This window comes from Vombatus ursinus, unplaced genomic scaffold, assembly GCF_900497805.2.
Source record: "Vombatus ursinus unplaced genomic scaffold, bare-nosed wombat genome assembly UNPS02014773.1, whole genome shotgun sequence".
Lineage (NCBI taxonomy): Eukaryota > Metazoa > Chordata > Mammalia > Diprotodontia > Vombatidae > Vombatus > Vombatus ursinus.
The window spans coordinates 9,913,553-9,928,900 of NW_020954551.1; the positions used below are offsets into that span (position 1 = coordinate 9,913,553).

Consider the following 15,348-nt stretch of genomic DNA (forward strand, 5'->3'; position numbering starts at 1 on the left):
AAGGAGCCAACATTCTTCAATGGGTTGTATAAATATAAGATATAGTCAAAGAGAAGGATATTAGCGCTTGGAGCACAGCCATGCTATACAAGGGTTAGTACATGGAATTAGGAATGTTGATTTAGGAAAAAAGAAGGCTTATTGGGGAAGTGACCATGGTCTGTAAAAATCAGGATTGTTCTAAGGAGGAAGGATCTAACTTTTACTCTGCTTGGGGCCCGGTAGAACTAGAATCAGCGGAAACAGAGCTGAGTTTCACACAAGGAGACACTTAGAATTATGTAATAGGATGCGGCCAGAGATAGTTTTTAGAGGTGTTAGGGAGAGTCTGGATAACCATTTGTTGGAGATTTTGTACTGGGGACTCATGCAGCTAGTGGGCCTCTGACTTTGAGGTCCCCATGACTTCCTGGTCTCCCTCTCCATGGTTCTGTCATTCTATTGGTATAGAACACGTGCACAGAAGTAGGATTGATTCGAAGGAGGGGAGAAGACCATTTAGAAGGGGGAAAAAACTCCTATTCGTAGCATTATTTATGATTACACAAAGCTAAAAAAAACAAAAATATGCTTTCCCGATGATTGTGGAATGGCTGAATAAATGTAAATGTAGTGTTATTTCACTGCAACACAGAGGTCAGGATGGGACCTTTGAGTCTTTAGTGGAAGAAACTGCTTGTTGGGGAAAATCCCTTTACCAGTCCGAGGCGGCAGCTTCCCTGTAATTTATAATCTTAGAAAATTGCCCATAACACTGATTGTTTTAGTGACTTGCCCAGGATCACACAGCAGTTATGTATCAGAAGTAGGACTAGAACATAGGTCTTACTGGTTCCAAGGCCACTCTACCCGCTGTGCCACACTGTCTCTCTTTATAACCAAGCTGTAAAGAATGACAAATGGGGAAAATTCAGAGAAACGTGGAAAGAACTCTTATGGAGACAGAGCAAAACAACGTGAAGGCTACAATCATATAAATAAAGTAGAGTTGGCACGACAGCAAAACTCTGGTCAGCCGTCAGTGTTGATACCATTCCATCCAATTCATTACTCATTATTAAGCACCTACTTTTATGTCAGGCACTATGCTTGGCACTGAAGCTACAGGAACAAAATGGCAGTTCTGCCTCAGTGAGCTTTTGAAGGTAAGGGAGAAATCCATGCACAGAGAAGTAAGTATGAAGGGCTTGTTGGGGGGCGCACTTGAGCAGAGCCTTGATAAAAACTAGAGATTGATCTAAGAGTGAAGGTGGGGAAGAAATACATTCCAGGCATGGAGGTTGACTTCTGCAAAGGCGAGAGACAGGAGATGCAATGTCATTTGTAGGGAGCAGCCAGGAAGCCTATTTGGCTGGAATGTGGTTTGTGTAAGAGGGAGTAATGTGCAGTCATCCATACTAGCACAGGTGAAGGGCACGTCCCACTGTTTTGTTAAAAATCTGTAAACTAACTTCTCAGTAGGGTTTGCTTGGCTGTTGAGGGGTGTGGGGGTGTGTGTGTGTGTGTGTGTGTGTCTACGTATATATACACACATATATACATACACACACACATATAGACATCCATTTTAGTAGTCCAGGCAAAAGAGAGATTGAGGGCCACAACTAGAGTGTTTATTATGAATGTGAGAAATTAAATTATAATAGGAATAGAGAGGATTTGAATATAGGAAATATTGTGAAGGGAGACATATGTGATCTTGGAAATTAATTGGATGCAAAGGTTAAGGAAAAAATAGAGAACCCTGAGGTTTTTAGTGGGGCTAAGTGGAGAATCAAAATACCCATTAACCAATAAAGAAACCAGAAAAGGATGTATTTTTGTCTGAGAAAGAGGATGATTTCAGCTTGGGGCATGTTGAATTGGAGGTGCCAGTGAGGCAGCCAGTTACAGATGCTTTTGAAGGTAGTTAGAAATGGAGGTCTGTGGCTAAGCAGATGAGAGTTGGGCAGTTGTGTGTTTGGCAGTCAGATGAAGAATTGGGGTGGTGGAAGTCCCAAGCAGATGGAGGGCACAAGGAGGAGGGATGGAGGGATAGTTTGGGGAGGAGGAGTCAGCAAAGGAATGACCGGGAGACATAAAATGGGGACCAGGAGGTCCAGTATTCAGGAAACCACAGGAAGAAGAAGTTATTAATTAAGGGAGAGGAGAAGTCCGGGCTGCCCAGTGGTCAAGGAAAACAAAGGCTGAGACAAAAACCCCTTGATTTGACAGTTAGGTCTAATGTGGCCTTCAGGAGAATGCAGTAGCAGCAGAAGCCATATTGCAAGGGAGGTGAGTGGCAGGTGTGGAGGCAGAGAGGAGCTGTGAATGGTGGGCAGTGAAAGGAAGGAGAGCATGGGATGGTAGCCCAGGGTAGTGTCAGCTTGGAGGAAGAGAGGTGGAGCCTTTTGTTTATTTTCTTACAGTATGAGGGAGGCCTGAGTATGGTTGTCAGCAGAGGAGAAGGGGCAGACATGCAGGGAGAAGAGCATCACAGAAGCAGGAGTCTAGGGGATTAAGGACCAGATTTGGGAATGATGCTGGTAGCCTCTTCCTCTGAGATAGGAGGCATGAGTAGGGAGGGGCTAGGGTTCGAGCTATGGCAGGCATTAAATGGGGAGACGCAGCCTGAATAGCTTCGGGATTCCTCAGTAGAAGAACTGAGATTGTCCACTGCAAGTGTGACATTTGGGCCTCTGGAAAATGGGAAAGGGCCAGCTGCTTTCAGGAAACCGAGTAGAATAAATAATAATAACCGACATTTCCCCACCTTTGACAGATGACAGGAACAATAGCTAGCATTTATACGGCGCTTCTTAGGTTTGCAAAGAACTTTACAAATAATTCATTGGAATCTCACAACAACCACAAGAGGTAGGTGCTATTATTAGCCCCATTTTACAGATGAGGAAACTGAGGCAGACAGAGGTTCATTGACTTACCCAGGGTCACACAGCCAGGGTACATCTTCCTGATTTCAAGTTTTGTGCTCTATCCACTGTGAAATCCAGCTGCCTTCGGGATCCTGCATAAGTCACTCAACCCCTCGGTACTCTGGGTTAGAGGTATCCAACCGCCTGGTGCATGCCACCAGCCCTCCCCAGCAGGGCCTGAGCCAGATTAAAATGTAATTGAGAATTATGTAATGAAGTGAAAATACAATAAAATACAGATAACATTCATTACATTTTAAAATGAAGTCAGTCTGTGGCCGCAGGGATCCTGATGTCTGGGTTAATGGCCCCCATTTGTTTCTGAGTTTGACCCCGCTGCTCTAAACTAAGGCCAGGCCCAGCCCCTCTCCCAGTCTCACAAACATTTTTGGTGATTCGTTCTTCACTCCCTTTTCACGTTTGGGACACACTTTGTGCCCATTGTGCCGCAGAAGGTAAGTGCCTGAGGGCAGGAACTGTCTCCCTTCTGTGTGGAGTCCCTGGCATACACCCTGGCACCTAGTAGGCTCTTAATAAAGGCCTGTTGATTGACTGATTGTGAGCAAGGCAGGTGGTGTGTTAGATGAGGAATCTGATTGGCTGAGCAGCAGCTAGTGAGTGTTGGGTGGGATGTAACCCCAGGTGTCCTGACTCCTCTCTCAGCTCTCTGTAGATGATGTTGAAGGAGGACTGCTGAGGGGGGTGGCATGGAAATTTAGCCGGCCAGGCTGTGCCAGGTTTGGCTTTGGTTACTTTGGGGTCCCTGCCTTGATTCAAACACTTGGGATTTTTAAAAGAATTCTTTTAAAAACAAGTTCAGAGTTGCAGGCTTCCCTCTCTCTTTGGTGCATTCCCCTTTGGAAGGCTTCCTGAGGTCTCTTCACTCATGCTGCTTTTGCCCTCGGAGGAGTCTGGCCCACTTGCCGGGGACAGCTTTCCGAGGCCTGCCCTGGCGCCAGGCCCTAGAGAGAGGGGAGCTGTGAAGACGCAGCTTGGACTCCCCTGGGTCAGCAAACCACACTGCAGGTAGACCAAGCCTCTGGCCCAGTTAATACAAGGCCCCAAGGCTCCCCATAATTTGTCTGTTGCTGATGCAAGAAACACCTTTTCGTAGGCAGGAAACCCAGTTTTAAGCTGTTCCCAAAATGAAGCCCTGTTGATGGGGTCAGTGGTGGGTGGTGTTCCCTTTTCTCGATTTCATTTGAAATTTAACACTGCTTCTGTTGACTTGTGAGGACCAGGAGGCCTCATCCTTTTTTATTAGATTGTCGATTGCATCAGATTAAAGAGTTTTTTGTTTTGACTCTGGAGGTATTTGAGCTGGTGTTGGCCTGCTGTCATCCCCATCTTGTTGCAAATCAAAAGCATTTCTCTGCGTTTTACTGGAATGACAGGATGCAAGGTGACAGAGAGCCACACCTTGCTTGACAGGTCAGGTAGAACAATGTCTCTTGTTGGAGTGAGAAATCCGGGTTTGGGGAGAGTCTCGGCTCTGATTCAGCTGCTGATCCTGCTCAGTTATTTATAAAGTTTTGTGTCCTGACAGAGCGGGAATGAATCCAATTAAAGTCCATGGCAAGAAATGAGGTACAGGGAAGAAGAGTTTCGGTAGCAACATTGGAGAGAAAGTACATTGGCAAGAGAATGTCACATAACTTGAGTGTATTGAAAATGCTCCCATCCATCACCTGGTAGTTAGATAAATGTTACGCCCTTGCCCCAGTAAGGAGTCTGGTGGAAAATTCCAGCACCCAATAAATAAAAAGAGTGGTAAGTTTCTTCAAGGTCAGTGACTTTAACCCTGCCCCAATCCCAGAATTGCTTATCCCATGATTTGTAATCGACTTTACTGTTCCCCTCTGCCATCCTTCCCCTTTTCAGACACCTGGAGCATCCCTAGGCTTTTCCCAGATACAGGAGGTAGCAGCCTCAGTTTAATTTTTCGTGACAGCATCATTCACAGGTCAGCTGAAATAATGCTGTCGGCCTCACGAGAGATGATGTGGGGCCTAACATGAGACTGAACTTGATGTCAGGTTCAAAAGGTTTGTTTTGTTTTAACTTTGGGTGACTCTGGTTGGCTCTTTAGATACCATCTCTCCTCAGGAGCCAAAACCATTTTTAAAAGTAAGATGATTCTTGCAAATCACCCATCTCAGACTTTCACATAGAGGTGACAGGCATTTGAAAGTGGGGTGTTTATTGAAGAAAATTGGGAAATTTGCATTCCATCTGTGGTTGTCGTCATCAGGTCTTGGTTTCCGTCTGGCCCTTCAGTGTCTCTGGAGCGTTGTTGGCTAACTAGCCTACAAACAGGAAGATTTCAAAGCCCCTGCTATAAGAAGACATTTGGCGGTGGGAGTTTGGAGTGATTCTTGTAGACACCAAGATATTAATTTGCTTCATATGGAACTCTAGGAACTCACCTAGAATGTGCTAAGTATTTGGTGCCTAATAATGGATAGCGTACACTTTTGTAAATTAAACAAACTCAGCATTTTAAAGAATTTATGATGAGGCTGGTTAGTGGTAACTGACAAGCCAGCATCTTCCAGTTATCCAAATGGATTAATCTTATCAAATAATTCACTTACGTAGATTGTACATTTCTGTTTTTCTGGCAACTCCTAATGCTCATGACAGCCTTCCTGAAAAAGAGCTGATACTTCTGAGGATGAGTTTGTTTTTGAGATCTCTTATCAAGAGTAAGCCTGTGTGGTCCCTGCTTAATTCTGAATCACTTCCCTCTTAGAAGCTGGTAGAGCTATGTGTGGTATTTTGTCTTGCGCCTTTGGTGTCTTGATGGTTTGAACCTGAGTTTGACCATATGTAGCCCGGTCAGCTTATAAAAAGGGAGTGAAACGATTCATTGGGAAATTTCAGTACAAATACTTAAGGAATGATGATAAGATAACCCCAGAAACATTTTTAATGGTGTTGTCTCTAGTGGGTAATGACAAAAAAACATGAGAAAATCGCTCAGGCATGGCTTGTTTCTTAGCCATAGCTCGCTGTTCTGAGCCAAGGGGAGGGCCAGGGCCATGAGGGAGAGAGAAAAGCCCTCCAATCGCTAACTCTGCAGCACTGCAGATCATTGGGTAAATGTGACTCCAGTGGAGAGCCTGGATGCAGGCACATTCATGGGTAGAGGGCGCTGGACATGGACAAGAACCATGAGGATTCTGTAAGCCCGGAACCAGCACGTGGCTTCTGGGGGCCCACGTGAGGCCTTCAGAGGGGGACCCTTGGCTAGGCCAGCACCTTTGCGTGGAAGGACCAGTGCTCCTGGAGGTTGCTCAGAGCCACCTGGTGTGGTCAGTGGAGGGATTTTCTTTTAAAATTCTCTATTCAGGGGAAGGATTGATCTCCCAGGGATTGAAAGACTCAAGTGAGTTGGGTTGTCTGTCTTTTGCTTTTCAGAAAGAAGACACAGCTCCTCCAACAAGCCCCCTCTGACGGCACCGCCATCCTCTGTGTATTCCTTCTTTTCTTCCCTGTCAAAAAGCAAAGGTAACAACAGCAGCACAGGTGGGAACAGCCGTTCTTGTGGCGCAGGCGTTATCAGCGCACCCTCGTCCAATTCCAAGTTGTTGAAATCGCCCAAAGACAAGCCGCAGCTCAGTGGAAACAGTAGGCCAATGCATGCGGTCCAGCACAGCCGAATTCCCCACGATAAGATGTGAGTATGTTCTCTGTCACAGAGGTAGCAAGTAGGGCTTTGGGGCAGGAGAAGGAGTGGCGGTTTCAGAGGTAGGCAGTCACATCTGCCGGGTGAAACTGGGGTGGAGGCGGAGGAGGACGCCCATCCCCCGCAAGCAGGTCTCGGGCCCGGGCACAAGAGTGATAAGCAAAGAGAAAGACTCTCACTTCCAGGCAGTTTATTGGCTCAAGTCCATGTTGGCTGTGGGAGATGGTAGGCTCCCTGAGTCAGTGGGAAAGTGTAGACAGTCTCATCTCCCTCTCAGCTTCAACCTGGCCTCCCCATCTCAGGGCAGGCCTCACACCCTAATCCAGGGAGATCCCCTGAGCAGCACATTGACAGCATGGGGAAGCAGCCATGGCCGGGGGCGCTGGTGAAGCCCCCAGCCCCACAGAACATCACTGTCCTGGGCACGGAGCAGAGAGCCAAGCCAAATGCCCACCCCTCGAGTGGTCCGACCAGTCATAACCCATAAAAGCATGTCATTCATGTCATTCCAGGCTTGCTTGGAATTGATGACATTTGCGCAGAGCTGGCTGAAGTTTACCTTTCAGTAAACCTCTTATCAAAAACGTGTGAGACAAAGCTTTTAAAAACCATAGAATGATCTTATGTACAATTGATATGTTCATTTGGAATGTTTTTTATTCCTTCATTAACAGTGTCCCAGAGGACCTTTGCTCTTGGCAACATGCTCTTAGCCTAGTTTGAATTATGATACTGTAATGCTGTAAACTTCTGTAATTAAGGTGGTTTTTTCTTCCAATTGTGCTAAATTTGTGAGGTTTTTCTGTATTTTATTTTTATCCTTTTTTTTTTTTCTTTTGAGAACATTGTTTTTAAAAAAGTTTTTCCTGTGAGGATTCTCCAGGTGATCTTGCTGGCTTTCTACAGATTTGGGGCTTTTGTTTGTTTTATTTTTTGGTCTGACCTACAAATTCCCCAGGCAGAAGCCTTCCCTTGATGGAGGTGAGCAGCTCACCTGTAAGTTGGGCTTAGTGAGTTGCCTTGAGAGAGGGCCTTAAGAACTGAAGCTACTTGCCCAGGGCCACCCTCCAAGGATGTGTCAGAGGCTCAGTCTTGTGACGCCCAGGCCAGCTGTCCTCTCACAATACCACGTTGCCTTGTGTCTTTGGGCTTTCTACCATGAATTCATCTGTCTCTGGTGTGAGTTTCCTTATGGCCTCCCCATTGGATCTTTCACCCCGACTCCCAAGACATCTTTCCCTTTGTTTCCGCGTCTGGTGTCCTGGAAGCTCTGGTTAAGAACCCTTTTCTGGACCAGACCCCCATTACCTGCCCATCTCTGAGGTGCCTGTCTTCTTTTTTCTCTCCATCAATGGTAGCTTGACGCCTTCGGTCAAGGTGGAAAAGATCCACCCAAAGATGGATGGGGCACTACTGAAAACTGCTCTCGGTTCGGCTGGCTCTACTACTGTGAGTTCCTCCATCAAGACTGGCCTTAATTGTCCCTCAATACCAAAGCCACCCTTGCCTTCCCCTGGACAGATACTGAATGGTCAAGGTCTTCTTCCTGCCCCTCCAATTTTGGAAAAGAAGTCAGAAGATCATTCAAATAATAGGAAATTTTTACATAAGAGATTATCAGGTAACTTTGCATCTGCTGCTATCCTCCCACTGCCTTTTCTTCAGAAAGTAGGGGCACTAAGTGTCCAGGTGGATCAGCTCAGGCAGTCCCCTTATCTCCTGTTGAGCCGTCATGTGTACTTCCTTGTCTTCAAGGGATTTGTCTCTGGGTTTGGGTTTTTTTGTTGTCGGGGGTTTTGTGAGCTTTTTTTTGGGTGGGGGTGGTTTTCTGATCTGGACCTGTGATTCCATCAGTGGTGGGAAATTCCCTTTGTAAAAACTTCCTCTGCTGATGTAGATTGGCACCTCCTGTGCATTCTGAGGGATTTGCCATAGGGAGGGAAAGTTTCAGTGACTTAGCCCTGGTCACAGTGCGGCACTGTGTGGCACAGACATGACTCACGGCCAGGGCTTCTGACTCCAACGGTAGCCCTCTCTCTTCTCCGCCCTGCAGCCTCTCTTAGATAACATAACATGAAAAGCGTCCTGGAGTAACCACTGTGTGATGAATGCTACGTAATTGTTTTCAGTGTCTTTATGCACTGATGAGGGATAAGCTACTTCATAACCGGTTTGTCCCTGTGATGGACAGAGATACTTTCACCTGCTCTCAGGGATGCTTCCTTCACCTTTCAATTCCTCACAGGGATCATAGATGGGAAGAGACCTGAGGCCATTGAATCCAACCCTCTTATTGAACAGATGAGGAAATTGAGGCCCAGAGAGGGAAAGACTCTTGGAGAAGACAAAATAACAGCTTTTTTTCTTTTTCTTAAATCAATACTAATATATGGTGGATTGATTGGTTGATAGTTTTACATGTATAGAGAGGCATTTGTAATTTAAATTATAATTAATCATTTTATCTCTGAAGGGAGCAAAAACCACCTTAGGAGTATTCCGGGGCCATTGTAATGTGTCTGTATCTTTCTGACAGAGAGAGAGTTTGATCCTGACATATATTGTGGTGTCATTGATGTGGAGACCAAGAAGCCGTGCACTAGGTCTTTGACATGCAAGGTAGGACACCTTCTCTCCGTTGAGTTGTGCTGTCGGTCACGCTTTTAAATTGAGGTGGTTGAGTGAATGCACCCCGCTCCTCTCCCAAGCATCTCCTCGGCTCTTTGGTGTGATGAGCTGTGGCTTAGGGAGCATAGGAGCTTGCTTGATGCAGACCACCCAGTTCAAGCCTTCTGCAGCAGAGAATGAAGTGAGGAGAGAACAGCTGCCCCTTTGCCTTCCCTCCTCCTCTCACTCCCAGGCCTTAATTTGCAGAGCATTGGGCTCCTTCTCACATAAATAAAAATGTGAGGTTCATGTCTTCAGATTGATTTTGAAAGAATATCGCGATTCCCTGAATGCACAAAAATGAATGCTTTTCAATGTGTACTAATCCCCTTTGAGTCAGCTGCCCCATAGCCTACAGAACCCATCTTAAAGAGAATTCTTTAAACATAAGGCCACGTTTTCTCCACTCTTTTTAATGTTTGCTTTGTAGTCCAGTCGTTCCAAACACAAGCCTCCCCCTGGATGCATCTTTAGTGTTAGAACAAGATCAAAAGTCCAGCTTTCTCCTGGAACATCTTCTTTGACGTTTCCTATCTTGACTAACACCCTGATCTATAGATTCAGCCATTGAAGGAGATAAGATGGCCAAAAGTATTAGCAAACGCTGACCCCGATTGGCCGAGATGAACTCCAGAGTTATCTAGGGATATAGAAGGGCTTTGCTCAGTTGGGTAGTCTGTGGTTCCCAAGAATTCTTTCATGGGAGATATAAAAAATAGTATGGAAGCAGTCAGAAAAACATTTCTCCGTCTCTCTGTGCATTGTTTTCTCTCTCCAAGTCGCTGGTATTTGTATCACATATTTGGAAGCCCGGGGATGACTCATACGTGAGCTAATCACGAAAGCTTTCAGTTTCCCGTGACTTCGCATAGGCAAGAACAGTCAAGTCAAGTTGTTATTCTGCTCAAACTCTGGTGCATTTGATTCGCTCGTATCTGCAAGGGGCGGACTTTTGGGAAACACTGCCCAAGCAGGCTAGTTTTATCAGTACTGTAAAGCTGAACTGTGTTCTGAAGTCAAATTCTTGGAAAAGCCCCAAATTCTTCAGCTACATAGTGGTTTGCTGATTTATTTTCCTGTTTGCTGAAGTCCTCTCCTTAAGCCTTGCCTAGTCTGCCTTTCAGACCCTGACAGCACCCCAGCAAGGTGTCAGTCAGTCTGTTAAATGTGCACATCAAAAATTCCCTTTTCACTGAATGTTGCCCATCGACACAGGGCCACTTCCCGGGGCCTCTCGTTTACTCCCCCCTCGTTAGAATTTGACTTTAAATTTGCAAGATTTTCCCAGCTTGCCTCCAAAGTAGGTGTCTGCTGTGTGTGACCCTGACTCAGGCGCCTCCTCTGTCCTGCAGGAAAGCATTCCGGCTGTAGTCCACTTTCAGGCGTCTCTCTGCCCTCTCCCCCTTCCATCTGTCTGTAGGCATGCCTTCTTGTAGAAAGCCCTCCTCTGGCGGTTGGGTGTCATCTTTATCTCCCCCTTTGACCTCTCCCCGATGCCAGCCTTTGCCCACTGTCTTCTCTCTACTCAGTCCCATCCACCGAGCCACTTTCTTCCACGTCCTTAGTGACCTCCGGGCGACCCCGCCGGCCTTCTTTGTTCTCCTCCTGTTTGACTTTGCTTCCAGGTTTGACTCTGTTGACCGCCCCTTCCTTCTGCCTGTTCTTGCAGGTTCAGAGATTCCACACTGCTCTGGTTCTCTTCCTCTGTCTTCTCCGCTGGCTTGTCCTCCTCTTCCTTATTCCTTCAGGTGGGTGCTCCCTAAGGTTCGCTCCCGGGCGTCCTCACTCCTCCCCGCCGCTTCCACTGCCCCTCTCGGCAGCGTTTGGATCTCCAGGCTTGAGCTCCACACCCGCATCTCCAGCTGTTTACAGGACATCTGCCATGTCTGAAATCAAGCTTACTGTCTTGCCCCTGGACTTGTTCCTCCTTCCCACTTGAGTCTTTCTGTCTGTGGCTGCACCAGCCGCCCGTGGTCACAACCTTGGCGGGATCCCTCTCCCCTGACTTTCCTAGCCAAGCACTTGCCACACCCACAACGCCACCTCATTTCACTCTCCCTTCTCTCACCTTCCTCCTCTCCTCTCTGTGCTCACTCCCCCCACTTTAGTATGCAGACCCTCATTACCACTTGCTTAGATGCTTGGTCTTTGGGGATATCAGAAAAGGTTTGCCAGTGCAGGACGCAGTGAAATTAAGCTTGGGAGCAAGAGTAGAGGGAGGGCTGCGTGAATGTATGGAAGTGGGGCTGGCAAGGTTCCTGGAAGTCAGCGGGCGAGTTGGGTTAGCACATAGCACGTAAAAAGGGGAAGAATGTGGAAAGAGGCTGGATGGGGGAGGCCGGGGACTTCACTGTCTGACTTAGGAGTTTCCGTTTTGTCCTCAAGGTAGTGGGAGGCCCTGAGGGCACTTGGACAGACAGGGGTCATAGTCAGACCTGTGTACCAGGAGGATGACTTTGGCTGTTAGGTGGAAGGTGGCCTGAGAGGTCGAGAGGCTGGTTGGGAGGCAGTTTCAGTAGCTCAAGGGTAGGGCGGTGGGGCCTCCACTAGAGGGGCGTCAGTGTGGAGAAGGAAGGAGGACATACATGAAAGATGTTCTAGATACAAAATCCACACAACTCCGTAACAGATGGATCATGGGGAATGAGACAAGACAGAGGGAGGTGTGGAAGTTGACACCAAAATTTTAAACCTCAGTGACTGGTGCCATTAGGAAAACTGGGAGGAACGGAACAAGTTAACCTTTGGACAGGTCGTTGGGTTATAATGGGCTGCAGCTGGATTTTAAATGAATGCTAGAAAATTATTCAATTTAGATGTATCATAGGTTTCTCTAACCTATATTTCAAAATAAAAACTTTGGCCTAATTCATCCATGCCTTGTAATTATTATTTGGCATTTTTAATTGGAATATGAAAGGCAAACAACACAGAATGTATCTGAACTGTCTCATTACTTTTCTCACTTTCTGGCTCAGCGCCCAGTGCCCTCTGTTGATTTCAAACCGCACATGTGTCTTACTTTTTTGGGGGCAGGTAGCTTTGGAGAGGCTTGATGGTGAGCACCTGGGGCAGATTTCAGTGGAGGAAGCAACAGAAATGATTTTGTCTCCAAAACCTACAGCAGGCTACCTGGATGGCATGAGTTTCTTGGACGAATTCAGGAGACACTCTGAGATCATGGCACAGACGTGTGACAGTTCACTCACCATAGGGGACTTCATTTAGGAGATGAGGAAAGCAGCTCAGTGTTTTTTCCTTTTTTTTTTTTTTTTTGGTTTGTTTTTGTTCTGTTTTGTTTTGTTTTGTTTTTTTTTTGGTTAGGCAGTGGGGTTAAGTGACTTGCCCAGGGTCACACAGCTAGTAAGTGTTATGTGTCTGAAGCCGGATTTGAACTCAGGTCCTCCTGAATCCAGGGCCGGTGCTCTATCCACTGTGCCACCTAGCTGCCCCCAGCATTTCTTGATTTGCTTTAAGAACATCCTCATCCTTAAGAGGAACCCACCAGGCAGTGTTTTAGGGTGGATCTGGAGAGAGTAGTTGCTGGAGTAGGAATGGAGTGCACCTGGTGGGGAAGAAAGGAGGCAGTGATGGCTCCATCTTAGGTCTTGTGACCAAGAAGCTGAGGGAAGCTAGGAGAATGTGCATGGACCCTCCGTTTGGGGAGGGATATTTATAAGGATCCCGAGGAATAAAGTGATGAGGCCACAAAAGAAAGCCATCTTTATGAGGAAAGAATAATTGTCAGTGGGGATTAACCAGGAACTCACAAAGTAACTTACCATTTTTGAAGCTGTCCAGAGGCTGAAGCAAGGATGGCTAACAAAGGATCCACCATGAACATCGAGGCACAGCCCTGTAAGGAGTGCCAAGTTTCTCCTTGCCATGGAAAGAGGGCTGGGTTTGGAGTCGGAAGACCGATGCTCAAGCCCAGCTCTGCCCCTTCCTTCCTGTGGGACTGGACTCTTCTCCTGCCCCTCTGGCGCACAAGGGGAGTGCACTGGGTGACGTTGCATTTCATGGCAGTCATCCTGGTCAATGGAAGGTGGCATTTATTTCTGATGAATGCTGAGGCTCAGAAGGAGTCGAGAGTGGCAAAGGAGGGAGGATGGTTGTTGGCTTTCATCCCTATGTGCCAGGCATGACCATGGGCCCTGGGCATACAAGGAGAAAAATGGAGCAGCCCTTGCCCTCTGGGAGCTTATACTTTATCAGGAAACCATCCCGATGTGCAGGTCTCCATCAAGGAAAAAAGAGGGTTCCCTATGGTTTGGTTGCTCAGGGGAGTGAGGTGAACCTGGTGGGGTCAGAGAGACAACTCCTTGCGGCTTAGCCTGACGTCTCTTTCCTCTGCCAAGGAGAATGGTTTCAGAAGTGGAAAAGACAGAACAAAAATGACTGTTCCAAGATAAGTCAGGCAGTATCCACAGAGCGGCCGGCTGCCCTTGGTGAGCGGCAGGAATTCAGGGCACTTCTCTGGCACAGATGGGCTGTGTTACCTAAGGACTGAAAGCACGGGGAAGTGTGACTGTGGAGAGCTCAGTAAGGATCTTGGAAATAGAGAGGAGAGATGCCGCAGTACTTTGTGGCCTGTGCTAAAGAGATGGAGCCTTGGGCTTGGAGGAAGGAGGACCTCAGTCCAGAGCTTGCCTCAGACACTTAACTGACCTGGGACAAGTGACTTATTCACCTCCTTCCTCATCTGTAAAATGAGGGCATGGAACTCAGCAGCCTAAGGTCCTTTCCAGCTTTAAATCTGTGATTCTTTGATTTGAATTTTTGAAAAAAAGAAAATAAACAGAATTCTGAAACTGTTCTTGAACCTATTAGAGAGATGGTGAGTAAAGGCTTAGAGGAAAAACCAGCTGATCACCTGCCTGTGCTCAGTGAGGACAGTCCCACTGGAGGAACCTTCTGTCTGCTTCGACAGGCGTCCTCCGCTGCTCGGTAGAGAAATGCTGCTTGAGGAGTGGGCCTTGATTTTAGCCAAGTCTGGCGTTCTCATGGAGAAGATGGCAGTGTGGGCTAGGCAGTATGGGAAAAGTAGACGGGTTTGGACCTGGTTGAAGGATCCAGAACAAAGAACGGAATCCTCCCTGGTTGGATGTCTGTCTGGAAGGAAGAAGCCCTGGGACATGTGAGCTTAAAATGTTTTTATCAGTCCATCAACAAACACTTTCTTAGTGCCTGTTAAATGTCCGGCAAATACTTGTTAGATGCTGTGGGCACAAAGACACAAATGAGCCATCTTCTGTGTGGCAGTAGCTCTTCTCTCAGGGAGAGAACATGCACAGAAGGCATATCCAGAATTGAAAAGGCCCGAGAGGCTGAGGGCCATGATTGGAAAGGGTGCGGCCCGGCGGAGTCCTGAAGGGGATGAGAGGCCGTCCACAATTCCCAGACAGTCTCTAGACCCTTCATCATTCAGGCTGCCCACTACCAGGCACTCCCCCACTCCTCCGTGGCCTTTGTGACTTGGGTAGAGGTCTCGATGGCAGCTTTCTGAGATTGGCAGATTCCCTACAGCTGGGATGGGGAGCTCACCTTGGGAAACAGAGGCAGGATTTGGGAAGATCTTGACCAGCTGGAACATTGGCGTGAAATTTAGTAAGGGTGGTCAGTACCAAGACTTACACTTGGGTTAAGAAATCAACTTCCCAGATGCATGGCTAGATAATGATTCATTTCCAAGTGGTCTGAGTTTTAGTGGGCTCAGCAGGGGTCTGTGTGGCAAACCAGCTAGATAAGGTTGGCATCCCAGAGTGCGCTAAGGGAGACATGGCCTCTAGAAGTAGGGACACAATGGGGATGCTGCTTCGTTCTGCCCTGGTCAGACCACACAGGGAGTATCACAGTCAGTCCTAGGCGTAGAAAAATTGGAGAGTGTAGAGTAGGGGAGTAAGAATGGATGCCCCATGACATGGGCTGAAGAAGCTGGTGGTGTTTATTCTGGAAAGAAGGCAAGAGTGGGAGAGCAGGATGGTAACTTACGTCTTAGAGGGTCTGAAAGTGTCTCACCTAGAGCCAGCTGGGTGGTACAGTGGATAGAGCACTGGGCCTGGAGTCAGGAAGAACGAA

At 47.3% G+C, this 15,348-nt stretch overlaps 1 protein-coding gene across 5 annotated transcripts in view; it reads left to right on the forward strand.

Moving 5' to 3' along the window:
• ATXN7 (ataxin 7) overlaps positions 1–15,348 on the forward strand; it is a 107,150-nt gene that overhangs the window by 73,445 nt on the left and 18,357 nt on the right. For all 5 annotated transcript variants that reach the window (XM_027863795.1, XM_027863796.1, XM_027863797.1 and 2 more), the window contains 3 exons: positions 6,336–6,594; positions 7,962–8,224; positions 9,140–9,222. In XM_027863795.1, coding sequence (XP_027719596.1) covers positions 6,336–6,594; positions 7,962–8,224; positions 9,140–9,222 — 605 coding nt within the window. The remainder of the gene's footprint in view (positions 1–6,335; positions 6,595–7,961; positions 8,225–9,139; positions 9,223–15,348) is intronic.